The sequence below is a fragment of the Biomphalaria glabrata genome, chromosome 1 (genome assembly GCF_947242115.1).
Source record: "Biomphalaria glabrata chromosome 1, xgBioGlab47.1, whole genome shotgun sequence".
Lineage (NCBI taxonomy): Eukaryota > Metazoa > Mollusca > Gastropoda > Planorbidae > Biomphalaria > Biomphalaria glabrata.
The window spans coordinates 79690910-79718281 of NC_074711.1; the positions used below are offsets into that span (position 1 = coordinate 79690910).

The 27372-nt window shown below is 33.5% G+C and overlaps 1 protein-coding gene across 2 annotated transcripts; it reads left to right on the forward strand.

Annotated features, from left to right (window-relative positions):
• Positions 1 to 26205, forward strand: LOC106062969 (integrin beta-PS-like). 2 transcript variants are annotated; one of them, XM_056021139.1, is made up of 23 exons: positions 1 to 155; positions 3539 to 3606; positions 4351 to 4445; positions 4762 to 4875; positions 6200 to 6281; positions 6817 to 6948; positions 7329 to 7425; positions 7701 to 7800; positions 8088 to 8174; positions 8722 to 8805; positions 8958 to 9032; positions 9369 to 9554; positions 10373 to 10452; positions 11009 to 11060; positions 11238 to 11393; positions 13466 to 13608; positions 13993 to 14150; positions 14498 to 14607; positions 15124 to 15210; positions 15852 to 15981; positions 21107 to 21220; positions 21693 to 21859; positions 22223 to 26205. In XM_056021139.1, the coding sequence occupies exons 2-23, from the start codon at positions 3555 to 3557 to the stop codon at positions 22286 to 22288; spliced, it is 2367 nt and encodes a 788-aa protein (XP_055877114.1). In that variant the 5' UTR covers positions 1 to 155; positions 3539 to 3554; the 3' UTR covers positions 22289 to 26205.
• Positions 26206 to 27372: the final 1167 nt, after the last annotated feature.

Sequence of the window (27372 nt, forward strand, 5' to 3'; positions counted from 1 at the left end):
AGCGTAGGCACAGATAGATCTAATGCTAGAGTGAGCCAGTGAGACATTTGAGAAGAATTTCTAGTTTCCGGCATAGTGACGTCATTTTAAATTAGGAACGACAATTCATAACTTTAGGCATTGGAGGGGCACCCGAGGGTTAGAAAATAAAGCAGGTAACATTTCTAGGACTCATAGACTCATACATATCTTTTTGTTTTATTAATATAATTCTAAAGTCGTAGATTAGATCTAGCGTACTTCAGTTCCAGACATCTAGATGAAGAAGACGGCATAGACATACATAGATCTAGAATAAGATGATAATCTTCAAGTAATGTAGATTGAATTCTTCTTCTAGATCGAGAGTCGACTCGTCGAGACATCTTCTCTCAATTCTCAGTCTCACTCTCAGACTCAGGACTTCATTTTTAACTTCACTGACCGTGAATCTCTCAGAGTCAGAGTTACTCGTTATAACTTAAACTTACGTTAGTCATTAGATGTAGAGTCTAGATATCTAGTAATTAGACTGATTAGAGTCACAGTCAGTGAGTTTTTATCTTCTTATCTTATATAATACAGACGTTACTTCAAAAAAGAAGATGATAACGTCCTACGCTGAGTACGTCCTACGCATTGATTTGATAATTGAGTCTATGTCTGTGTCACCATCATTAATCATTAGTTAGATTTAATCAGATCTAGATTCTAGGACCCTATATTGGCTAGATATATACAGAGTTAATAGAGAGAGATTAGTATAGCCTATAGGCATAGCTTGGATTTAGGCTTGGTATAGGCAGGGCAATGTCAATAAATGAATAATGGTTATTTTTAATGTATTCTTATTCTATACTATACTTTTTAATTAGATTATTAGATCTAGTAAAGAAATAATAGATATCTATCTATTCTAGCCAATATCTATAGATTAAATTCTAGACTGCAAAAAAAATTGTTAGATTCTAGATTCTACATAATTAATAATCTTAATTAGTTAATACTATTAGTATTAATAATAAATTGTCAGAGATCTACTTTTAAATTGATATTTTTTATATCTATAATTTTATTAGTCTACATTTTATAGAATATTATTAGATCTAGAGATTTATATACTAATAGAATTTATACTTAATATAGATAGATATCTAGATTAGATCATTAGTAGCTCTCGAATCTTCATCTACTAGACTCTAGATTTCTAAGTTCTAAAGATCTTTTTAGGCCCATCAGTTGTAGCCTTCTCCGCTGCATTAGAAATATTGGTCAAGTATGCCCCGCCCCCACACTCAATACACACACTACTTAAAAATAAAATCCCTTCTAACTCCCAACTACACACCTTTTGTCCCTTATTTTTGTATATTCAGTGGAACAGCCAACATTACAACAAAATTGCATAAGTTTTGTAATTCTTCTATAGAAAGCCCTATATATCCCATTTACGAACTTTCAGACTGCTTCACTTTTTGTTGCATTCTTTAATTGAAAGGTCAATAAAGTACAGTTTTAAACAAAGCATGCACTTCTTTGAGTCGCCCATTACATCCTAGCATATACTGGTATATAATACAAATGCCCCAATACTACAAAACTTGTACCTTCATATGACAGGTATGGATGAATAAATTATTGAAACTTTGCGCTTGCAGTATAACAGTTTAAAAGAAGGAAACATCACTAATCACAAGCTAGTCCACTCTTTACATATTTCAAAAACATTTTGTCAGTCATAGATCTAGATCTAGACATGCACCTTATTTACAATAACCCATTTCCACAAACAGTTTCATACATCTACCCCCCCCCCCCCCCCCAAAAAAAAAAAAGAACAAAAACACCCCAAAAACACACTTTAAATCGACCCTTATATTCACTGTGATAATTTTTAGGATTTAAAAAACCTTTTCATTTAGAATGGAGTCCTTCTTGTAGATCTAGATTCTAGATCTAGTCATTCTAAATTGTTCTTCAGGTTATTATTAACTACTGTATTTCCTCTCACAGACACTTTCTTACAGATGTTTCGTGGTGTTTGTAAAAATACATTTGATAATCACATTGATCTAAGGAAAATATATGAAAGCTTTGAAAATAGCTGCTTGTTGGAAACGTTCTCTGAAGTATAAATGAAAATCAATTAAAATTGAAAATTCACTACACAAACTGTTAATGTATTCACACAAGTACATTTTTCCACCATTTTTGTAGCAAAGAAGAGCAATCACCTGCATCTCTGTTTCCTTCCTGGATTAAGAAGTCCCCGCAAGTCAACTGTCCTACATCATGCTACATAATTTTATATCATCTAGTGTCAATATAAGCATGAAAAGTCATAAAATGAATAATTACAGTCTCTTAATGAACTAGAAAATCAGATTTATCTAGTGTTGTTAAAAAAAGGGAGTTGGCTTGTCAAAGTTCACAATTAACAAATATTTTAATCAACCTAGTTCACTCTGATACATGACTGAAGAACTAACTAGAATTTTGATATAACACTTGTCAACATAATGAAGTGTGACCATAGTAGTGTTTATTAGGTTTTAAAGTTTAAACAAAATTTAAAATACATTGTAATGTTTATTTAATGGTAATATGCTTGAAATGAAGATCTTGTGGTGCCAATACTTCCGTTAATATTGAAGCATAAGGACCAATTTATAAAGTGTGTGATCTAGAAACATCTGTTACAAAAGATTAACATTTTCAAACAAAAAGTCTTACAAGCTTTGGAACTTGAGATTTTGGTCATTACAAAATAGTATGATAACCCTGTCAAGTGTCATATTGACATTCAGCTTAAAACATTTGGCTTAAGATTTTACAGAATTCAATTTCAAAGCAACAAAGTCACAATGCTGACATTCATTGAATTCTTTTTATATACAGATACATTCAGGATATCAGTTGAACTTTTCATTTGGTATAGTTTTTAGTGAAATAGCATAGTAACCAACTCTAAGGATACAGAGATAGAATTGTCATAGAATGAAATATTCAGATACAATAAGGTTCTATTGAGCTGGAAGAAAAAAAGAACAGGACAGTGCTAAGAATTATTTATTTAACAATTTTGTTGAGTAACAGAGTAGAGTACCTGAACACACACCCTTAGAGTGACAGAGGACAATTGATAATAAATGACATGAATTTGAATTTTCACACATTTGATTTTCTATTTTTTTTAAAGAAATATTGTAATATTTGACAAATATAAATAAGCCATTGAATAAAATAAAAACTTCTAATGCAATTGAGGATTTTCTTCGTTGTCTTTATCACATCATAAAACAATTTCTTTGCAAAAAGTGCAATTCGTGCTTTCTGTTAAGTGAACTAGAAAAAGCTAAAATCTAGATTTTTGTTATTTGAAGTACTTAAGCCTAAACTGTGTGGCACATTTCATGTTGTGAAATGCTTAAAGTTATGAATGAGAGAGGTCTTCTCACTTGACTCATATAATGTGTATGTTTTTAGTGTGTTTGTAATTGCCTGGTGGCAATTTAGTATCATTATCTCTAATTATCAGTAGTAATTGTTCAACCCTCAGGATACGTGAATACAAGATGAAGCTGGTTGTTGTTTTGATAGTGGCATGTTTAGGAACTTTAGCTCAAGGTATGTGGCTTGTTCTCTGTCAATTCATTGAAATTTTGTTTGTTTCTATATAGATTTTACATGATTCAAGAGTCAATCCTTACTTTTAAAAACTTGACAGATAAAAGCATTAAGTAAAAAAAAAAACCTCTTAAGTTTAGCCTAAATATTCTTATTTTTGTTTGGTAGATATTTTTTTCATTAGATTTTAGAGATTTAACTTTGTATTTTAAAAACATTCAGCAGCTTTAAAAAATAAATAGCTTCATAAAATTCTAACTACAGTTCTCTTGATAGTCTGACACTTAATCTAACTCATTCAGTAATCCCACGCAGTTCTGATGTAGTTAATGTAAACTGTAGTGCATATATATTTTTAGTATGTAGGTAGGATTAAGTTGTAATGTAGAATGTTACGAGAATGAGAAAGCTAAAATATGTATTTTTCAGATCAAAAAAAATTTCTTTTTCATCTTTTGTTTATTTTATACACTTGAACAGCAAAGAAAATTCTTACATCATAAACATATATGATTACATTTTTTGAAGTACAGTTAACCTTTTGAGATGTGACTTTTGGGTAATTACACACCCACCCACCGCAACCGATAGTAACCATTCAACTGTATTTCACTAGAAAGCTATGTAAATTATTACAGTTCAATCATTTAAAAGATATAATTTATATTATTAAAAAAAAAGGTTGGTAAATAAAGTTATTCTCTATTGCTCCAAAGTCAAATATCTTTTGTTTTTTTTGTGCAGGGAATGAAATAAATCCTTGTTTGTCTGCGGATGCCCAGAAGTCTTGTGCATCCTGTATAGCCACATCCAAAGAGTGCGCTTGGTGTGTCTCAGTGGTAAGTGCTTCATACAAGTCAAATCTTGGAATATTGAACATCTTAGGTAGTTGGAAATGTCTGTAATCTTACAGTATCTACCAGAGCTGGTTGACAGTTAAATCACTAAAATCTCTATCAAACTTTAAAAGTCACTTTAATTAAATTATGATAAAGTGTAAACAACTAAAAATTTTGGTACTTGTATATTTATTTTTCAACGTAAAATTAGAATTAAAATATGGTCACTCTTTTATACCCATTTCTTGATTCTAATTACTTTTAAGATATTGGATTTCATGAATGTCCTGCATTAAATTTTACATGGTCCTTTCAGAGTTATGAACAAGAAAATCGCCTGCGTTGTGATACTCATGAAAATCATTTGAGAGGTCTTTATTGTGACCCAGGGGATATCCAATTTCCAACAGATGAAGTTGAAAAATTAAAGGTACTTTATTGATTTGAACAGATTTTATATCTATTTATTTATTTATTTATATATAATGTGCATTTCCTGGAGGGATCATGTCTCTAACCAGGACTTTTTGAAACAGGCCAATATGCACAGCATCTATGCTCTTCTGACACAAAGAAGACTATGCTGGCTCGGACATGTCACCCGCATGCCATATGGAAGAATCCCTAAAGATATCCTATATGCTGAGCTTGCAGAGATGTCTGCAAGCGAGACATGATAACCACAGGCATAAATGAAAGTATGAGGGAGGAGATAGCCCAAGACTGGACAGCATGGAGACAGACTGTGCATGCTTGTACCTCGGCGAGAGCCAAACAAATGAAGCTGCCTTAGTTGAGAGAAAGAAAAAGAAAGCTGCCCTATCAGCTAGCCCTAAAACAGGTGCATGTACATGCATGAACTGTGCCAAACTCTGCCGCTCCAATATTGGCTTGTTTAGTCACTTCAGATTCTACCCCGTCTCAAGATGAAACCAAAGTCAGTGACTCATCTGGGTGCATCCATTGTGTGCCTGTAAAGGTTATGTTTGTGGTTAATGTGTGTAATGTTGAAGAATGCTGGGTTCGTGTGTCCACTTAACACTTAACAGACATGAATAGTATACAAAAACTTGATTCCATCTTCAGCAGACAAATATGAGGTTTATTCAATAATAAAATATACTGCACTTCTAGTCGTTACACCAAAATATCTAATTTGCAATATAACTACATACGCATAACAGCGGTATTAAGTATACAAGTCTGTTACAACACAACTTCGCTACTAGAATACGTCCGCATCACAGCAGGTAACAATAATCTTCAAAAATATGTATCCAGCTCTAAGTACAGAAGAAATATATGTACTGTCTCTACTCACAGAGACGACTACTCAACTCAAAGTTATTACTGTTCTCCAAGTGACCAAAAGATACTACTGACCAAAAGTCAATTTAGTCATTCCTACTTCCTGTTTCTATCTCCGAGGATTCATGCGTCTTTCACTCTCATGGCCCGAGGTGAACATTTAACAGGCAATGTCAACCGAGACTGTGACAGTGCCGAGACAGAAGGAGTCATATATATATATATGATTCAACACATATAATATAAAAAAAAACTTTTTTTGATGAAGTCTTAATTAATTTTTTTTGTTCAATAAAGCTACTGGCAATGTCAATTAGTTTCTTGTCACTTTGAAAGTTCTGTTATAAAAGTATGACTCTCTTTGAGTCCTGAACTAGTAAGGTGCTGATTAGAGTATCAGAATCAAACTGTCCATGCTAATGTACTAACTGTTTTGTTCTCTTTAGAACCAGGATGTTGGAGATGGAGATCATCCAGAAGATGCAGTACAAGTGCAACCCCAGAAAGTCAGAATTAAAATTAGACCAAGTATGTTTTTTTTTTTTCAACTAAATATTTTAATCCTAATGAAATTTTTTTTTTTTCATAGCTTTGTTTAAAGGGGCTTGGTGGCTAAGTGGTTAAGTGCTTGGCTTCTTAACTGAAGGGTTCGAATCTCGGCAAAGACAAAAATTGTCAATTTCTGGATTTTTAGGACGCCCCTGAGTCGACCCCCAATTTGAATGGGTACCTTACATAAGTTGGGGAAAGTAAAGGCAGTTGGTTGTTGTGCTGGCTACATGACACCCTCATTAACACTCAGCCATAAAAACAGATGACTTTTTTATTAACTGATCTATATATCGCTAGGTCTGAAAGTGGTACTTAACTTTTTTTTTTATAAACTAGCATCTAATCCATGATCACATTCTAAAAATTCATTTCATTTATCAGTGATTTTCAATAATAATTTGCTTCTGCATTTTGCTAAATGTTTAACTAGTCTATCTTAAAACTAAAAGAACACAATCAAATCTTGCCAGTCTGGTAGTGACTTACCAATCATTGTTATTTCTGTTACCAGACAAACCAGTGGAGGTTAAGTTAACGTTCCGTCAGGCAGAGAACTACCCAGTAGACTTGTATTACCTCATGGACTTATCCAACTCTATGGAAGATGACAAGGAAAAATTGGCACTGCTGGGAAATAAGATAGGTAACTGTGAAAACTTTTCCACAGAATCTTGACACTTATATACAAGATAAGATATAATAATTGTATTGGTCCAAACTAATGGAAATTCAGTTTGACTAGAATTGTTGACCTTAGTATCAATACTATAACAATAATGATACAGATGCAAATAGGTGGGAAAATAAACTTCAATGTCATGAACCAGAACCAAAAATTTTATTTGTTGCTGTTAATACCAACTGCATCAATGTTGCGGATGGCCTTTTATAGTTGTAAATCTTGATATGTGATCAGAAAAAAAAAGAACAATTTTTTTTTTAATAGATTTTCCTTACCTAAATATTCTGATTATTCTACAATATTATGAACATTATTTCGGGCTCTTTAATTTGATCTCACAGCTGAACAAATGTCAGCCATCACTAAAAACTTTCGGCTTGGATTTGGTTCATTTGTTGATAAAGTGGTGTCACCCTATGTCAGTACAGTCCCACAGAAGTAAGTTATTACATTAATTTTGTTTTTTAAACTATAACATGTTAATATGTTTACATAGCAGAATTCTAGTAACTTTGAACACTTTCCAAATTTTATTGTGAAAATTAGCAATGAAGTTGCAGATTAATGTGCTATATATTGATGTAAGCCACATGAACTGAATGCATGACACGTAGGATGTAATCATCTTCTTTTTTGAAGTAACGTCTGTATTATATAAGATAAGAACTGTAGTGAAGTGTCCCAATGACTTAAATCCTGTCTATTTTGCACAGACTGAAGATGCCATGTAAAACATACAATGGTGAGCCGTGTGAGGCTCCCTATGGATTTAAAAACCAACTTAGTCTAGACTTAGAGACCACCAAGTTTTCTGTAAGTACTTAATGCTATCAATAATCATTGAACATTATATTAATGAAGAATAAGCACTGTTTATTCTATTTATGGACATTTGATAATATAATATTGAAGGGGAAAATATTTTTTGTTTGATATACCAAGCAAAATATGCCCAACTTAACTTGAACACTTTTCATTTCTTCACTTCATTTCTTTTCTTTTTATCCTCAATATATAGTTGTTGTTTTTTTTATTGTTTATTTAAAAAGATCTGTTTATTATAAAAGGACAAAAAAAAATTGTGTTCCCATTTTCTACAGCAAAAAGTAAAGGAAGCCAGAGTGTCAGGAAATTTAGATGCCCCTGAAGGAGGCTTTGATGCCATCATGCAAGCAGTGGCATGTGAAGTAATACTTGTTTTATTTAAAATTTACATAAAGATTGCTGTTTAATATTTGCCTGATAGTAAACTATTTGTGTGTGTGTGTGTGTGAATACAGATAATTTATTAAGTAAAAAAAAAAAAAGAAACACATGTATGTATTACATTTTATTATTACCTTCCACACAACTTATGTTCTCTTTATAAATGTATGCTTTATTTATTTATTAATGTATACATATTTCAATAAAACCTAAATTATAATTAGATACAATGTATTTCCCAATGGTCAACAATTTATGATTGAATGATAACATTGTAATGGAGAGATTCTTTATTGGTTTATGAAAGTCAGTTTTTAATGAACTTTGTGACTGTTTTAGGACTTAGGGATTTCACCTGCCCAATATCCTCTATCTTGCAGTGGCATTGCCCAAAACATGTTCCATGCAACCAGTAAACATAATAAAAAGAAATAAAAAATTTTATGTTGGGACAATCAGACTAGAATTTGCTGCAAAAATTGTGTAAAAATTTTAAACACCTTCAATCTTTTAAACAAATATTTATAGGATGAGATTGGTTGGAGACCCATTTCCAGGAGAATGTTGGTATTCTCTACAGATGCTGGATTCCATCATGCTGGTGATGGCAAGGTAAATAAACATGAAATATATAATCTGAAATGGGAAATGACCTTGAAAAGAAATGTTTCTAAACCAGAAAAAAAGAATGTCATATAAAACACTGTTGACAAAAAATCCTATGAACAAAATATTTATACCTTTTTTTCCATCCTCCTATGCAGCTTGGTGGTATAGTCACACCGAATGATGGACAATGTCATCTCAAAAATAATCTCTACTCAGAAAGTTCAAATTTGGTGAGATAGTACTTTAAAATTGTATTTTTTTGTAGTTTGAAGATTTGATTGGAAATAGTGAACCTAATTTAGTTTTATAATTTTTATTTTTTTTTTGGAAATGTACATTATGTTTAAGATGAACAAAATGTTTGTTAAAATGAACTGTATTTTGCTCCACTTCAGCTTAGCTTATTCTTTTGATTAAAAAAAAGTAATTACATTTTATATGAAACAACATTTAATACATTCTTTAAAAATCTCAAGTGACTGTGAATGTTGGATTATATTTGTAAAAAAAAAATTGTTAAATTGCTTGTCTTAAGCTGGGTATTTTTATTTTGGTTTTCTTTGCAGGACTACCCCTCAGTAAGTCAGATAGCAAACAAGATCAAGGAAAAATCTGTCAGTGTTATATTTGCAGTGACTGACCTACAGTTTGATATCTATGAGAAATTGAGTAAATACATTGAGAGCTCTACTACAGGAAGGTTGGCCAATGACTCCTCCAACATAGTCAAACTTATTGAGGACAATTATAAGGTACTCAAATGGTCTAATGTAAGAGAAAGTGCTGATGTGGAAATGTGCAATTAAAATTCTATGACAATAATTCCAATGTTAATCTTGACTCACTACAAAGTTGTTTTTGTTGAGAACTTAAGAAATAATTTAAAAAAAAAGAAAGGTTCAGACTAACCAGAACTTGAGTATAACTATTTTTCTTTATAGAATGAAACCCTTGAAAGAGTCCATTAGGGATTTGGGTCATCTATGCTTGACCCCTAGGAAGAACTTCTCCTAATGGACTGGGAGTTCTACGTAACACCCCAAGTCCTGTTTGAAGGGTCCACAATGGCAGTGACCATTACTATGAAGAGGTTTTGTCATATTCGTAGCATGCAGACCTATGGTCCTGGGTCCGCTTTAAGGCAGCGCTAACAACAGGAATTTCTTCATATTCCTATTTTGTAAATGCCACATGCTATGTAAGGACCACTCCTACAGCTTAATGGCAATGGGTATGTTTGTCACCTGTTGTTTGTCCATCAGCTGTTTCCACTATCAGATGTTTTTGTTTTCAGCTAGGCCAAGGGGAGCTGTAATTACCTCAAGAGGATGGAACCAGAATGAATAAGGAAAATGTCAAATGTTTTTTAGTTCTTCTGTAATTTGATGAGATATTTAGTTGGTGCCAGATGTAGCAATGGGTTGCCAGCATCTAAGCTCGATTTCAGTTAATGCCAAATAATTTTAGCTGCAAGTTTTTTTCTGGCTTTATTAATACTTCATTCTTTAACTGCAAGTCATTACACTAGTGGTATAATACATCCTATAAGAAATTTTACATTTTATTTTAGAAAATCACCTCCAAGGTAACCCTAAAAGCAGATGGTCTTGGTGAGAATATTACTGTGGATTTTTTCTCTAGGTGTTTTGGGTGAGTATATATGTATTAACAACAAAAAAAAATTAATTCAAAATGGTAGTCTTTTTATAAGCATTATTTCCTATTAGAGAAATGCAAAGGGCTTATTTTTATTACTTCATAAAGCCTTCAGAAATGACTTAATAAATATGTCCCATTTTCTAAAATTTGAAGTTGCACTGTGGGATGTCTGTGCAGGAGAGGACTAAATTGTGAAAGAGGATGTCAATAGCAAAAATGTTTTTTTTTTAATTTGATAACCTTATACTCAATTTTGGTTTAAAAAAAAACAAAAAAAAACAACTTTTTAACTTAATGGGGTTTTTGCTAGTTATGATCACAATCAGTTTTTTTATTCAATTTAAAAGTTACAACTAATTTCCTGACTGGAATAGACGTGAAATAGAAAGATATCTGTCTCAGTCTGTTTAAACAAAAAATACAACAATAAACACTTGATTTATTGAAGCTCTAATAGTAAGCTTGATTTCTGAAATATTTTTTTTTGTTCAACTAGTGAGCAAGTACCATTTGAGACTTATCTAATTTTTTTTTTTTAACATTTCAGAGGAGAAGAGATCAAGACCAATGAATGTGGCAGTCTGAAAATTGGAGAATCAGTGAGAACACTTTTTTTTTTTTAAAATGTAGCACTTTTATAGACATTGTCATGGGTGAACGATCATGATCCTTGGAGTTTAAGCATAACCATTTGTTGGCCAGTTAAGTCTCAATTATTTTAATAAATTGATCTTTTCAAATAGAAGGACTTGTAAACAGTGTTCTTGTTTGCCCAGGTGGAGTTCAGAGCTGAAGTGATGTTGACAGCGTGTCCCAAGGACAGGAAGAAGTGGCTGAAAGAGTTTAGCATTCGACCATTGGGTTACCAGGAGAAGTTGACAGTTGAGCTGGAGATGATTTGTGAATGTCAGTGTGAAAATGCTGAGAATGAGGTGAGCCTCCGAATATTCAACTGTTCATGTCTTGGTTAGCCTCCCAATATTCAACTGTTCATGTCTTGGTTAGCCTCCCAATATTCAGCTGTTCATGTCTTGGTTAGCCTCCCAATATTGAACTGTTCATGCCTTGGTTAGCCTCCCAATATTCAACTGTTCATGTCTTGGTCAGCCTCCCAATATTCAGCTGTTCATGTCTTGGTCAGCCTCCCAATATTCAACTGTTCATGTCTTGGTCAGCCTCCCAATATTCAACTGTTCATGTCTTGGTTAACCTCCCAATATTCAACTGTTCATGTCTTGGTTAGCCTCCCAATATTCAACTGTTCATGTCTTGGTTAGCCTCCCAATATTCAACTGTTCATGTCTTGGTTAGCTTCCCAATATTCAACTGTTCATGTCTTGGTTAGCCTCCCAATATTCAACTGTTCATGTCTTGGTTAGCCTCCCAATATTCAACTGTTCATGTCTTGGTTAGCCTCCCAATATTCAACTGTTCATGTCTTGGTTAGCCTCCCAATATTGAACTGTTCATGTCTTGGTCAGCCTCCCAATATTCAACTGTTCATGTCTTGGTTAGCCTCCCAATATTCAGCTGTTCATGTCTTGGTTAGCCTCCCAATATTCAACTGTTCATGTCTTGGATAGCCTCCCAATATTCAACTGTTCATGTCTTGGTTAGCCTCCCAATATTCAACTGTTCATGTCTTGGTTAGCCTCCCAATATTCAACTGTTCATGTCTTGGTTAGCCTCCCAATATTCAACTGTTCATGTCTTGGTTGGCCTCCCAATATTCAACTGTTCATGCCTTGGTTAGCCTCCCAATATTCAACTGTTCATGTCTTGGTTAGCCTCCCAATATTCAACTGTTCATGTCTTGGTTAGCCTCCCAATATTCAGCTGTTCATGTCTTGGTTAGCCTCCCAATATTCAACTGTTCATGTCTTTGTTAGCCTCCCAATATTCAGCTGTTCATGTCTTGGTTAGCCTCCCAATATTGAACTGTTCATGTCTTGGTCAGCCTCCCAATATTCAACTGTTCATGTCTTGGTTAGCCTCCCAATATTCAACTGTTCATGTCTTGGTTAGCCTCCCAATATTCAACTGTTCATGTCTTGGTTAGCCTCCCAATATTCAACTGTTCATGTCTTGGTTAGCCTCCCAATATTCAACTGTTCATGTCTTGGTTAACCTCCCAATATTAAACTGTTCATGTCTTGGTTAGCCTCCCAATATTCAACTGTTCATGTCTTGGTCAGCCTCCCAATATTCAACTGTTCATGTCTTGGTTTAATTAACATTGTTTAATTAACTTTGACATTTGCACATTGTTGGTGGTCTAAATACATTTAAAAAGATTATGATACAGCACACGCCAAGAAAAAAAAGGGGGAATTAATCCACTTCTACAGCAATAAGAAAAAACAAATCTAGATCAATCTACTGAAACTCCCGTAGGTTAAAAAAAAAATTTTGTCGAATTCTTGCTTATGCGAATTGAAGAAAACAGATAAGGCAGGGAAAGATTACAGGAAGTAATTGTTTTTTTTTTATTCACTGATAGAATTTGGTTTGGCTTAACAATTACATTCATTGCTTCTCTTTATTGTCATTAGTATTCATGAAATTATTCATATTGGATTTATCAATTAATAGTAATAATAATTCAAATGTTTGAAATGTCTATTCCTGGATTTGTTTTGTGCTTTATTTAATTTAAAGTCAGTTGATATGAAATGAGAAGAAAGAACTGCTGGAATTTATTATTGCTACTGAAATACATTCAAAATAACTAAACAACTTGATGTATATATTTAACTTTACAGATGGTCTATTTTGAATTTTAAGTTAGATAAGGATATTCTAGAAAATATAATTTTCAATGAGTTAAACTTTTAAGGTCATTCTGGGAATCATTTTTTTAAATTTAGTTTTGTGCATTTTTTTTTTTCAATTTCTTTTTGTGATACCTTTTCAACTATTAAAAATTGATTTTTGGACAGCTCATTCTTGTTCAAAATATACCTTAGGCATCTAGTTCTTTATGTGTGTTATTGATACTCTACAGGAACTGAATAGTGATAAGTGTTCTAATGGTAATGGCACGTTTGAATGCGGTAAATGTTCCTGCCACCCTGGACGTTATGGCAAGTTCTGTGAGTGTAAAGCAGATGATCTGACCAGCAAGGATTCTATCAAACAGTGTACAGCGTATGTTCACCTTATTACTTCTAGTTATTCAGTGTATTGTAAATGCCTCTTTTTTTTTTTTTTAAAAAGGGGTATTGAGGAAATATTGATTAAGAGCTTTTTTTCAACTCAGACACTACACAAAAGTTGACCATTTCATTTTCAATTTTAAATACTTGTTTTAATGCATGTTTCTGTAATATGTTTTATGTGTTCTATTGCGTGCTTTACGTTCATATTTATGTTGATACGTTAAAAAAGTAATTTACATAGATCAGTGAACTATGAATTAATTCTTCTTAGATGTTTATCATATTACATGTTATAGGTTTGCTGTGCAGCCCTACTATAAGGAGTGCAGTTTTTTAATAACAAAGAATCTAAACTTCTAAAAACAATTTACAGGCCCAATGCTACACTACCTTGCTCTGGAAGAGGTAGCTGTGTTTGTGGAGAATGTTTGTGCAACACCCGATCATCTGACTCCGCTCAGACATTTAGTGGCCCATACTGCGAATGTGATGACTATTCTTGTAACCAGTTCAATGAGCAAATCTGTGGTGGTGGGTAGACATTATGCTCTTAAGTGCAATGATTATAAAACTCATCTCTTGATTCTCTACTTGTAGGTTTTGTTTATATGCCATCCTTTTATCGAGACCAGGATAGCAATGATTGATCCATGAGATTCCTTATAGACTTGTAAAAACATTTACCTTACTACTTGTTATATTTATTATGCGTTTAGATTTTCAAGTTTTTTTTTATGGAAAGCATATGAACTTTTTGATGTAAATTATTTATTTGTTTAAAAAAATTGGAAGTTTTTCTTTTGCTCTAAAATGTATGTTGTGATAGCTGTCCATGTTGGGATAGCTGTCCATGCTAATGCCATATATTGTTGTTACAGGTCCAGAGAGGGGCAAATGTAATTGTGGCAAGTGTGAGTGTAAACTAGGCTACAATGGCACAGCTTGTGAGTGTGAACTGAGTATGGAAAAATGTACCACAGACAAGGGGGTAGGTCTTATCTATTAAAAGATTTTCCAATCCATTTTCTTTTTTATTTCAAAGAGAAATATTTTTTTGTGACTTCTTTTAGCTACTTAATGTCCTACCTAGTGTCTCTTAAAGTTGAAAATGCTATAGAAAAAAAAATTAATAATCACACAGCCTTTAAAAAAAAAAGCTTATTATATTGTTTTATTCAAATAGTTTTTTTCTTCCTATTCCTCCTATTATTAGCTTAAAAATTCTTCACAGGAAGAAGTTTGAAAGGAAAACGTTGGGTGGCTAGAAGTCTGGAAATTTTTAAAATTGGCAGTGAAGTTGATAAATAATGTGAATTATCATGGTTTCGATCTCCAATCTGGCCATTTTTTTCAGTGACTATCCTATTCAATCCATTCCAATCAGATTATCAGATATGATCTGATCGGTCTCAATCTTATCAGTTAAAATCCAATCCAATCTGCATCTGATTCAATCTAATCCAGATTTAATATAATTTCTTTTAAAACACTTGTTTATTCTTAGCTTGTGTGTAATGGCCATGGAAACTGTACTTGTGGCAAGTGTGTATGTGAAAACCAGTACACAGGATTCAAATGTGAGCAGTGCCCTGTAAGTCTGTATACTTTTTAAACTGGTTTCAATCAAAAGAATGTTTTAACATTAATTACTTGATCTGTAGCTAAGGCAATTAATTTCATGTTCACCATTTATACAGTAGTTAGGAGACAAAAATAAAATTAAAACAGCATGAGCAACATGGATGAACTCAGGGGCATTTTACAAATCCTGAAATTCAAAATCACAGAGATTTGAACCTGAGACTCAGGGTTTAGCTCTTTACTACTCAGCCACACCAAGCCCCCTGTTCCATGATAGGAACTATCTTTTCTTCTGATGATAATGGGAAATAGTAATATTTTCTTTCTGGTGCAAGTTTTGTTTCAATGAAGATCAATATTTTTGTTTGTTTAGTTTTTTTTTTGGGGGGGGGGGGGGGTGAGAGTTAAGCTTTCTGTAGGAACTAAAACAATATAAAATTAACTTTCGAGATCTTCTGTTCATGGGGATTGTGGCAGGCAGAGTTCTGTTCTGTGGACTCAAATCCAAAACTAAAAAAAACATGGTCAAACTTCACTAGAACACTTAAACTTCAGAGCTTCTGTCCAGCAGCTAAAACTTTAGTTTTTGGATCACCAAGTCTCTTTGTTTTGTTATTGACTGAATAGAATTCAATTTGTTTCTTTGTCAAGGCCTGCCCAGATAAGTGCCTAGAGTATACTCCTTGTGTCCAGTGCAAGGCTTTCAAATCTGGGAAGCTGACTCAAGAAAGGTGCCTGAGAGAATGTAAAATGGAGATTTCTCTTCATGACAAAATTAGAGGTAAATTTTGCTTTTGTTTTATGTTTACATTTAAACTTGATTGGTCCTTCTACTATCCATCTATTCAAAAAAATATTGAAGAAGGGGCCATGAAGGAAAGACATTTTGTAATAATGAAGCATTGTCTGTAATTCTACAAAAGAAAATAAATGCCATCAATAAAATCAATAAAGGAACATTCAATGTGAGATCATTAAGAGATGAAGGAAAAGTTGAAGAGCTCACACACGGGCTGAACAGGCTCCATTGCAACATTATTGGACTCTGGAAAAATAGAGATGGGAAACGAACCGAACCCGAACAAACCGTACTCGAACCTCACTTATGACCGAACCGAACCCGAACTTTGAAACTGCTTGGTACGAACCGAACGAACCCTCCTTTTCTTAACCGAACTAATTTTGCAATTTGTACATCCCTCTTTTTATATTTTTGGTTTTAAAAAATATAAAAAATTTACTTTAATATTTTATTTAAATTCTAATGATTCCATTATACTTTGAAAACTTGGGAGCAGGGTGAGGGGGGTATTTTGAAAACTTTAAAAAGAAAAAAAAAGTGGCGCGCTAAGATTCCCATGGGTTTTTCCGTACGTGCCGACTCTCCCCTGGCCTTGAATTTTCACGGGCTGTTTGCAATATTGGTTTTGAGTCGAATAGGCGCCCTCTAATTAGATCTAGATCTAGACTCTAGTACCTAGTAAGTACAAAGTCAACATTAAAATATTGTCACTTTTATTTGAGATGGCTGTTAGTTGAGAGTAGAATAGTTTTTGCCGATTAGAGAGTGTAGATATCTACAATAAGTTCATTTGTGTACTAGTTTAAAATACATTTTAATTATCTTCTGTTAAGTGATTTATTTAAAAAAAATTGTGAAGTATTCCATATTGGAATATTATCAGTGGCGTAGCAAGGGTGGGGGAGGAGGGAGAGAAATGTAAAATCCCCCCGGGCCCCCACTTGAGGGGGGCCCCAAATGAGTGTTTTTTACAATAAATATTCAATATTACGCAAAATGCAGGGGCCCCCAAAGAGGTCCAGACCCTTCCGGGCCCCCAAATGATGAAAAATTCCTGGCTACGCCCCTGAATATTTTTACTATTATTCTGTTTTGTATTATTGATCATCAGTATTTTTAATGCAGCGTTTCTCAAACTTTGGGTCCTCCCACGTGGGTGGGGATGGCGAGTACCTTGAATTGGGGGATGGGGAGACGCTTTTTACTGACAAAAAGGGGTGTCATAGAGTGTGTGTGTGTGTTTCCTGGTGGCGGTTAGAAGAGGTTAAGCAATTGAATTGTGTTTATGCATTGAGGATGATGAAATTAGTGTAATGCAAATGTGAAACGGCAGACAATCTTGAGACATGAAAGAGTAAAGACGTTGTTCTGTGGTGACCTAGATTTTGTTTAAATATCAGTATATTTCATTAATATTACATCTCTATCTCAAGTTAAGTATATGAATATTGTAATAACAGTTAGGCTATATTGAGTTGTTAACATAAGAACTTTATTTTAAAGTTTATTAAGTTTATATATTATTATAAGGCTTGTCTTTGAGTCCGAAGATTAGTGAGGAATGCAGTTTTTCCCATGGCCGCGCAGTCCCAGCTGTGACCTATATATTTTGCCACATCCAGGGCAAGCATAACCACTGTCCGCAGGTGGTCGATTTAGTTTTTCTTTTCGCGTCTGCGTTTGTCCTCGGCAGCGGATTTTCTTTTGGTCTCAAATGTGTATCCCGCAGCCTTCGGGAGTGAACTCCTATTGACTCGTTCTGAGGCAGCATGTAACCAGGTGCTCTCTTTTATGACAGCTAAGCAAAGTTGACGCCTAAGCTGGTCTTTGAAGCGTTTCTGTGGGGCACCTCTGTTACATCGACCAAAAGACTGCCTTTGGCATACGTTCGTCTCCCATTCGGGATACGTGCCCTGCCCAGCGTAACTGTCTGACCATAAGAAGTCCCTCTATACTATCCTTACCGGTAAAAATATAAAACGCCTTTATTGGTTCAATTGTACTAACTGTTTGTAAGTGACAAACCAACGACCAACTAACAAGGAGAGGGGGTGTCGAAAAAACTGTTTTATTTTCAGAGTAACTTATCTGAATATTAGTATAATTACATGTTTAAAAATTAAAATATATTAAGTAGGAGATGTCATTTTATCTTCTAATAAGACCATGTCAACTGTAGACTGCTTTTTGCGAGGCGCGTATGCACTATATGGGTCAAAACGTTTTGAAGTAAACATTTTAAAACATCTCCGCTATTGTGATTCTTCTGCATTTTTTTGTCTCAGAATAGTCCAATTTCTTCCGTATATTGCAATTTATTATAGTGACAACTTATGTGTGAAAAAAAAATCCTCGATAGAGACGTCTTTACACGAAGAATATTTGTTTATAAAGATCACGCCCATTACAGAAGTACGTGCGCAATATGTAGGCCTACCTAGAATGTCTCTCTTGCATAATTCTATTGGCCAGGTCTGCCTCTATATTATTAGATTTCATATGGCCCTCGACTTTTTTTTATTATGATGAATGGTGCTTTCTGAAAGATATTAGCCTTTTTAAAAAAATATCTCTTCTTACTAAGAGAAAAAGGTTAGAATACGCTTAGCGCCGAGTCACGCCCAGAATTAAACCACTTGCCGACTTGAGCGAAAACCTGCCTGTCACAGCCTGGTTCTTGTTGTAGACGTGAAGACGCGAATGTCTCTGTGCGTTGTAGATACCTCTTCTGGTACTACTATAATGTTCTCTGACTTATTGACTAAATACTTTCTCACACGCACTAGATTTGCAGGTGCGTGAGAACACTAACATACTGGACTTTCTGACCACAACATTTAGAATCATTAATAGACACGTTGGTAGCAGACATGGATTTTATTATATATAAAATAAATCACAAAAGATATTGGTGACTTCAGCCATCACAAATTATATGTCCAGAGAAATATATTCTGAATACAAATCAATTATAATAACTTGAGTACATGTACATTACTCCACTGTAAAAGATATCCATAGCACTCCTCTCTCTCTGGGAGTCTGAAATTAACTGAGGTGTCCACCTCGTGGTCAGTTACTTGACCAAGCAAAATCTCGTGCTGACCGCACGGAATAGTTAAGTGACTACTGGTCACCAAATATTACAGTGTTCTAAAACTGATATATGACACTGCTGCATCATCATTTCTATCCCCATTAAGAAATTTTTACAACGCTTAAAATTTATGTAGGCAACAATATTTTGGAAAAAGTATTGCCCATAGGCCTATTATGTATAGCAAAGTATTTGTTTTATGTAAAAATTCAAATGAAAGTGTTTTAACTGATAAATTTTATTAAACCTTATAACTTAATTTTGCTATTACATAATTTCATAACATCCAACCGAGCCGAACCTGAACTTAAGACCTGACTGAACTGAACCCGAACTATACTCATCATCGAACCGAACTCGAACTTAAATCTAACCGAACCCAAACTTTAAAAGTTGGGTTCGATTCCCATCTCTATGGAAAAACATAGCCATAACCAAAGAGAGCCATAAACTGTGTATGTTGTGTTGAGTCATTGTCTATGTTGTGTTGAGTCATTGTCTTATGTTGTACTGAGTCATTGTCTATGTTGTGTTGAGTCATTGTCTATGTTGTGTTTAGTCATTGTCTTATGTTGTGTTGAGTCATTGTCTTATGTTGTACTGAGTCATTGTCTATGTTGTGTTGAGTCATTGTCTATGTTGTACTGAGTCATTGTCTTATGTTGTACTGAGTCATTGTCTTTGTTGTGTTGAGTCATTGTCTATGTTGTACTGAGTCATTGTCTATGTTGTGTTGAGTCATTGTCTATGTTGTACTGAGTCATTGTCTATCAGACCTGCCTACCGTTACGCAAAATGCGTATTCGTTACGCAAAATCTCCCAAAAATGACCGCCAGTACGCAAATACGCTTTTAACCCGTCGCGTTACGCATTTCGTATCCTTTTTTTTTTCTCCTCTCTAGACTAGCTTACAAGCGGTCAAGGAGGTCACGCTAAGCCCGCCTGTGGGGAGAGAGGGGAAACAGAAAAGGTGGGGTGAACACAATGTGCCCAGATCTATACGTTGATTGGTTCTAAATAGCAATTAGATGTCTAGAAATGAAGAACGCGAGAGTGAGGGAGTGGCGGGTTGGTACCAGGTTGGTACCGTCAGTTAGCTGAAACACCAACGTGACTTTTTTTTTTTTGTAAGTTCATTAGTAGAAATTAGTTTTAGTATGATTTAAAATTTAGATTGACTAGATCTAGAATAACTACCATATAGTCTAGATCTAGGCTAGATTCTTAGTCTTAGTATAGAATAGACCTACGGTCTACGTTTGTAGCGGATCCACGGCATCTGTAATACTCTTGAGCCTAGATCTAGAGTAGATTATATTCATTATATAGACATAAAGTCTTAGACATAGTTCCAGATCTAGTCTAGATATCATCTCTAATGATCTAGATTTAGATCGTAGATCTAATCATGACATCTAATATTTTATATATATATATATATATATATATATATATATATATATATATATATATATATATATATATATATATATATATATATATGACAAAATAGTGGATTGCGTAAGTGTTACGCATTCTGGTGCCAAAATACGCATTTTGACCGTAAGTGTTACGCATTTGGACTTTTTTTGGTAGGCAGGTCTGGTCTATGTTGTACTGACTCATTGTCTATGTTGTACTGACTCATTGTCTATGTTGTGTTGAGTCATTGTCTTATGTTGTACTGAGTCATTGTCTATGTTGTGTTGAGTCATTGTCTATGTTGTACTGAGTCATTGTCTATGTTGTACTGAGTCATTGTCTATGTTGTGTTGAGTCATTGTCTATGTTGTACTGAGTCATTGTCTATGTTGTACTGAGTCATTGTCTATGTTGTACTGAGTCATTGTCTATGTTGTACTGAGTCATTGTCTATGTTGTGTTGAGTCATTGTCTTATGTTGTGTTGAGTCATTGTCTATGTTGTGTTGAGTCATTGTCTTATGTTGTGTTGAGTCATTGTCTATGTTGTGTTGAGTCATTGTCTATGTTGGTTGTCTCCAACAGAGGGCCATGGCATACAGATGTGTCCAATAAAAGATGATGATGAGTGCTGGGCTTACTACACCTATGAGTATGACAGAAATGGGAAAGTTCTGATCAAGGCTCAAATAACTAAAGGTACGATGGCAACAGTGTCCTTTTTCTTGTTATTTGTCTTGTAAACTTGAACTAATAGAATTCACAGATTTAAAAAAATATGACAGTTAAAATATATATTTTTTTTTTTTTCGTTATTTGCTGTCTCTGGGTAATAGAATCATACCGTAGTGTGATGTGTTCACTACATTGTGTTATGTTTGTCTGTCAAAATATGCCAATATGAATAAATTGCAATATAATTTTATTCAACAAGATTCATTTCGACAGTGAAAACCAACAAATTGAGTTACTGCCTAAGTACGGTGGACACACACAACAGACACGCTGGATGCACACCAAAAATAAACCTCAATACTACTGCTAGCACATTTGGTCCCAAGTCTGTCATCTGTCACTATACTCTAAAAACTCATCAGTCTTTCTCTATTTCCTGAATGCTATCGTATCTCTCTTAAGATGTCCTGATTACATTGCTTTCTCTCTTATGCAGTGTGCCCTGAATCAGTGAATGTGTTGGCCATTGTCGGTGGTGTGGTTGGAGGCATTGTTGCTGTTGGTTTGTTCTTGTTGCTACTATGGAAACTCTTGACCTTTATTCATGACACCAGAGAGTTTGCCAAGTTTGAGAAGGAAAGACAGAATGCTAAATGGGATACTGTAAGTTTCCATTACTCATTATCTGATAATGCTTTACAATTTAAAAAAAAATCAAATACAAATCATTATTTTATGGATTTTTAAGAATTAGATGATGTACACTTTTTTTATATGAACAATTTCTTCCTACTCCTGAAACCTAAAACATCTTATCTTTCAAGATTCTTAATCTTATAATTTCCATTAATTGTTGTGAAAAATTGGTAGCCTTTTACTTAATATTTGGTACGAAGAGTTAATTTTTTGTTTTAGATCTAGTATTATTAAATTTAAAGCATATTCCTATTCAGTTGTTTGCCTATAAATTGATCAAATTTATTTGATTAAAAAAAAATTCTCTATAATTTTCAAATTCTTGTGCAGGGAGAGAATCCAATCTATAAACAAGCAACTTCTACATTTAAGAACCCAACCTATGGTGGCCAGTAGTTGTGCTGGTACCAGACTGTTGCAACACATTACAAAGGAAGTTGATTTTGTCATAAATTTTGAAACATCAGGTACAGACTTAACATTGATGACAAGTAAATGAGTGTCTCATAATTTCTCCATGTTACATGACCGTCACAGGAACTACGTTAGAACAATACTCATTCTTTTTCATTTTGGTGCTCGTTTTATTTTGTGGTTTTATAAAACTACTTTTAAAAACTATCATCTTCAATATATTTATTAACAGAAACTTTCAGGACATGAGGAAATGACTTCCACTCGTTGGATAAAGTTTGTAGCTAGCAACAAGTTTTTAGCTTGAAGGTTTACCTTTTTTTTATATTGACTAAAAGTCTTGGGATGAAATCAAAATTTGTATTGGTGTTTTGGTGTGTGACTTAGGCCTCATGTGATGGCACTGTTATGGATTCTTGTCTTGATTGTCCCAAGACTGAATTCATGTACATGTGGATGTAGCTCATGCGTTCAATGTGAAAAGAAGCACATAATACACAAGGCACTATTTTATACTTTTTTTTACAAGAGGGAGGCAGTTTCATCATGACTGACCATCCACTAGTCATTAAATTATTTCCCTTTTAACTATCCAGTTTTAGGTTTGAACAATTTATATTGGTGGCTGTATAGGCCTATCTTCAGTGCTTCAATAATATTCATATTACTATGTCACAATCAAGTTGAAGCTGTATGATCTTTTATATATTAATGACATTGAAAACAAATTGTTTATATGTAGTATTGCGCAATATAAATGACAAATGTAAATGTCAATTCATGATTTATTAAGAATACATTTGTTTCAAATGGAGAAAGTAACAAGATCTGAGATTCCTAGCATTATTTTTAGTTCACTGCTGCCCTTGAATGAACTGAAATCTTTTGAGGTTGTCATTCTGTTCATTTTTTTTCTTTTCACCAACTTCCATTGTTGCTAGCATGTTTAACTATATTGAGTCATTGCAGCTTTGTAAGAAGACACACTTGTTCCCTTGTAATTTATGTAATTAAAACAACAACCAGGTTAATTACAGGTAAGAGATTTGTCTTCCAGCATCTAGTTCTATTTGTTATACCTTCATATTGGACCCAGCAGTAGAAAAAAGATGAGCTGTGGTTGACGTGTACAGATTGGAAGTTTTAATACTGTGCTTCCCGTGTCCCCCAGATGTCATAAAATTATTGTCAAAAACAAGAGAGCTTGTCAAGTGAGATCTTATTGCTATTTATAACTTCATACAGCAATGTATTCTTTGATATTGTACAGACATAGAACAACATTTGCTAAAGCCATGTATGAAAGTATGTTGATGGCCCGCCTCCTTAACAAAACGTTATCATGCTCAGATCTTCAACCATCCCAATCCCTGGAAGATAATTATGTATTAATAATCAACTGATTTGTGCCTTAAAGCAATTAATTATTCATAATTGATATTTATGTTCTTTTTAATTTTATTTTAAAAGATCTTTGACAAACATTTAATAAAAAATTCCACCTTCCTTTTTTATTTTTCCATCAGCAAATAAAACCCTAATTTTTAACTCAGTTTTTATTGAGATTTACATACATGCATTACAATATTTACCTGTCACTCTGGATGAGACCAGGCTGCTATTACCATGTCATGTCAACTATGCATTGGATCATTCAACAGTTTTTTTTGTGTGTGTTTAGTTTAAAAAAAAACAAACTTTTTTGTGTATTGCCTTGCTTGTAATTGGTTTATATTTTAGCTGCATACAAATTTATTTATTTTGTTTGTGACTATTACTTTCTCATACCATAGTGCAATTGTAACCAATATTTTTATTAACAGTATTTTATTTATTGGAATGTTGACTATTTTTTTTTTTTAGAATTGACAAGACTGTGGGAGCTGTGTCAAATAAAGTGCCGAATCACTTTTTAAAAATTCTCCATTACTTTTTTTTTTTCTTCTACCAATCTTTGCCTTCATTGCTAAGGTATATACTTTTTTGTATGTCTTTATGTACCTAATGACTTAAGCATGGAAATATATCTGAATAAGTATAAAACTATAATGAAATACAGAATAAAGCATTAGAAAAATTAAGGTTTGATCACTTTGATGGTATTGAGTTATTGAAGTGCATAACTACTTGGTATCAGGCACAATATTGATGAAATGATTTCCACTATCTGGTGTGTCAAGCCTGTCATTATACCTTGACTTTGGCTTCAACAGACTAAAAAATCACTGCTTCAATCAATAGATTGTAAGAAATGGAAGTCAAATGATCATACTATGTTTTAGAATATTGTTTCCCTTGAGACAAACTTGACCAGAAATCATTTAATAGATTGATCTTTGTTTCAAATTGAAGTCAAATCTAGAGCAGTTCAAAGTTCATCTTATAGAATTTTTTCCATTTTCGAGAAGAGCTAATAAAATATAATTTTTTTGTCAACATTTTACTCCACTTATTTGTGGAATTGTGTGTTCCACCAAAAAATTTTTTAGATGTTGTGGTTTAAACTATTCAAAAGTGTAATTAATAGAAGAATTGATGTTTTTGTTTGAAGGTTTCTGTAAGATGTAGCTAGTGGACCATAAGCTTGGACACAATGATATTAAGTGGACACCATTTTTTTGTAGCACAAAGAGTTTTAAAATATTTTCAATACTTCAAATAAAACCACTGGCCATTAGGACAGATAATTTACACCTCAAAACAAAAAGATTTCTGTTCAGGTAAAAGAAGTACATAATGTAACATTAAAGGCATAGTGATTCAAGAGTTGCATAATTTCTGTATATACCCATGTTTGCATTGCTAAAAGTGCAACAACATTGATAGCAACAATATTCCCACCGCTTTTTTTTTTAAAACTGTTATAAATCATGATATGCATGGTAGCAATACTTTTGTTCAGATGGTGCTTGCTTAACTATTTTATTTCAACTGATTTCAGTTGTTTCATTTATTTATCAGGTATTCTTTTGAAAGCCTTATATATGTTTCATTATGTCTCTGTTAAAATGTCTTATTTTTTCATTTCACTTGACATCAGATTCAATCAAATTTATTGTATTTATCTTTAAACATCTTCATATCTCTAGTATTAGGATTTTTTTGTGAATAGAGTGGGAGGTATTCCAAATTACAAATCAATTGTTTCTGTTTTGTTAGTTTTCTCTAAATTGTAGTGCCTTTTATGTAACTTTATTTTGGTGGAAAAAATAAGCATTAGCTAGAAATTGAAATGTTTGCCTTGCATGCCAGTTAAACTGATGAAAACTATTTCTGTAATTGTATCTGGTTGCTGTGTCAATTATTAAGTATTTATACATTGATTGTCCAATGTAGTAGTCAACGCATTAATACTTCAGTTTAGTTTATAATCAAATGTGTATTGGCTGTTGTCTGTTGAAGTGGTCATCCTCTTTATTGTTTTTTGGTCTTCTTGGAATAAAAAGATAAGCAAAAGATTTGTTTTCTTTTTCCACTAATAGTGAATAGAAAGTATTGTAGCTTTTTCTTGTATACATGTAGAGTTGATCTATCAGTGTATTCTTGTAATATCATAGTGTAGTAGACTTTAGAAGGTGGAATGGAATTATGTAACATCATTATAAATAGAATCTTGACACATGACATTGGAAGTCATCGTTTTATTTACCAATAGTTTTAATTTGATTGAACTCTTTTTTTAAAGTCAATGTTTGTACAGTTATAGTTTAAGATAAAGGTACCAAACAAATTTGTAATTGATATTTTTTTTACTAGTTTGTATCATTTATACCATTTATTGTCATTACTTTTATTTTTTTCTTTACACTTGTCAAATCTGTTTAGATCAAAGGTAACATTTTTCAATATTGAACAGTTAACTGTCATTTTTATTGATGAATAAAAACTGATATAACATAGTGACTGGTTTCTTTTTGTAGTGAATGGTTATGTCTTTTTTTCACTAGAGTTATAGTTAGTTATAAAAGTGTATTTACATTTAAATGGTTTGAATTATGGAGAATCAAAATTAATTAATACTCTTGAGAACAAAGAATAGATATTATGACTGATGCTAATCATGCAGGTCACCTGAGGCTCTTGGAGTGTTACAAGTGAACTGGCAAGAAAGTAATTCAGTACTTTGGTAATACAAGTCTTAAAAGATTCTATAATTTTTAAAAATTGTTTCATATTTTGTCTTTCATAGAAAAGGTATTAACCTATCAAAGTGAATCTGTTCCTAAGTTCTAAGTCAAGAGAAAATGAAAATGTTAACATTTGATCATGGAATAACAGACAAGATTGTTCACCTTGTAACCCACACATGCCAAATAGCAGGTCAACTAGACACTATGAAATAGAGCTACCGGGTAAATTGTTGGACATCTATTAATACCAACATTTTTGTTCAATGAATTCATTAGTTGAAACAAAGAGGAAACTAGTCTCAGTGCAGAACTTCACAAGTATGAGAATCACTGGACCTTGCGAGTTACTGGACATTGAGAATCACTGGGTGGTGTTAAAAAATTAAATTCCCTGAAAGTTTTAACTTGTTCATCCCAGAACCAACGTGGCTGCGTCAGATGGAATAGAAATTTCACCACAAGGACACGACTTTGTTGTGGTTGGACTCAAGGACATTAGACGATTATGACGGGGCACAATGACAGTAGACTTTGTTCAATGAATTCATTAGTTGAAACAAAGAGGAAACTAGTCTCAGTGCAGAACTTCACAAGTATGAGAATCACTGGACCTTGCGAGTTACTGGACATTGAGAATCACTGGGTGGTGTTAAAAAATTAAATTCCCTGAAAGTTTTAACTTGTTCATCCCAGAACCAACGTGGCTGCGTCAGATGGAATAGAAATTTCACCACAAGGACACGACTTTGTTGTGGTTGGACTCAAGGACATTAGACGATTATGACGGGGCACAATGACAGTAGACTTTGTTGTGGTTGGACTCAAGGACATTAGACGATTATGGCGGGGCACAATGACAGTAAACTTTGTTCTGGGTGGACACATGGACACTAGACTTTGTTCTGGGTGGACACACGACTTAATTTTTGTTCGTTT

What these genes read in the sequence shown, in the direction of transcription:
- LOC106062969 (XM_056021139.1), top strand. Translation starts at nt 3,555, where the DNA reads ATGAAGCTGGTTGTTGTTTTGATAGTGGCATGTTTAGGAACTTTAGCT. An exon ending in ACTCAGAAAGTTCAAATTTG is followed by an intron (nt 9,033 to 9,368) that starts GTGAGATAGTAC and finishes TTTTCTTTGCAG; the next exon opens with GACTACCCCTCAGTAAGTCA. An exon ending in TTATTGAGGACAATTATAAG is followed by an intron (nt 9,555 to 10,372) that starts GTACTCAAATGG and finishes ATTTTATTTTAG; the next exon opens with AAAATCACCTCCAAGGTAAC.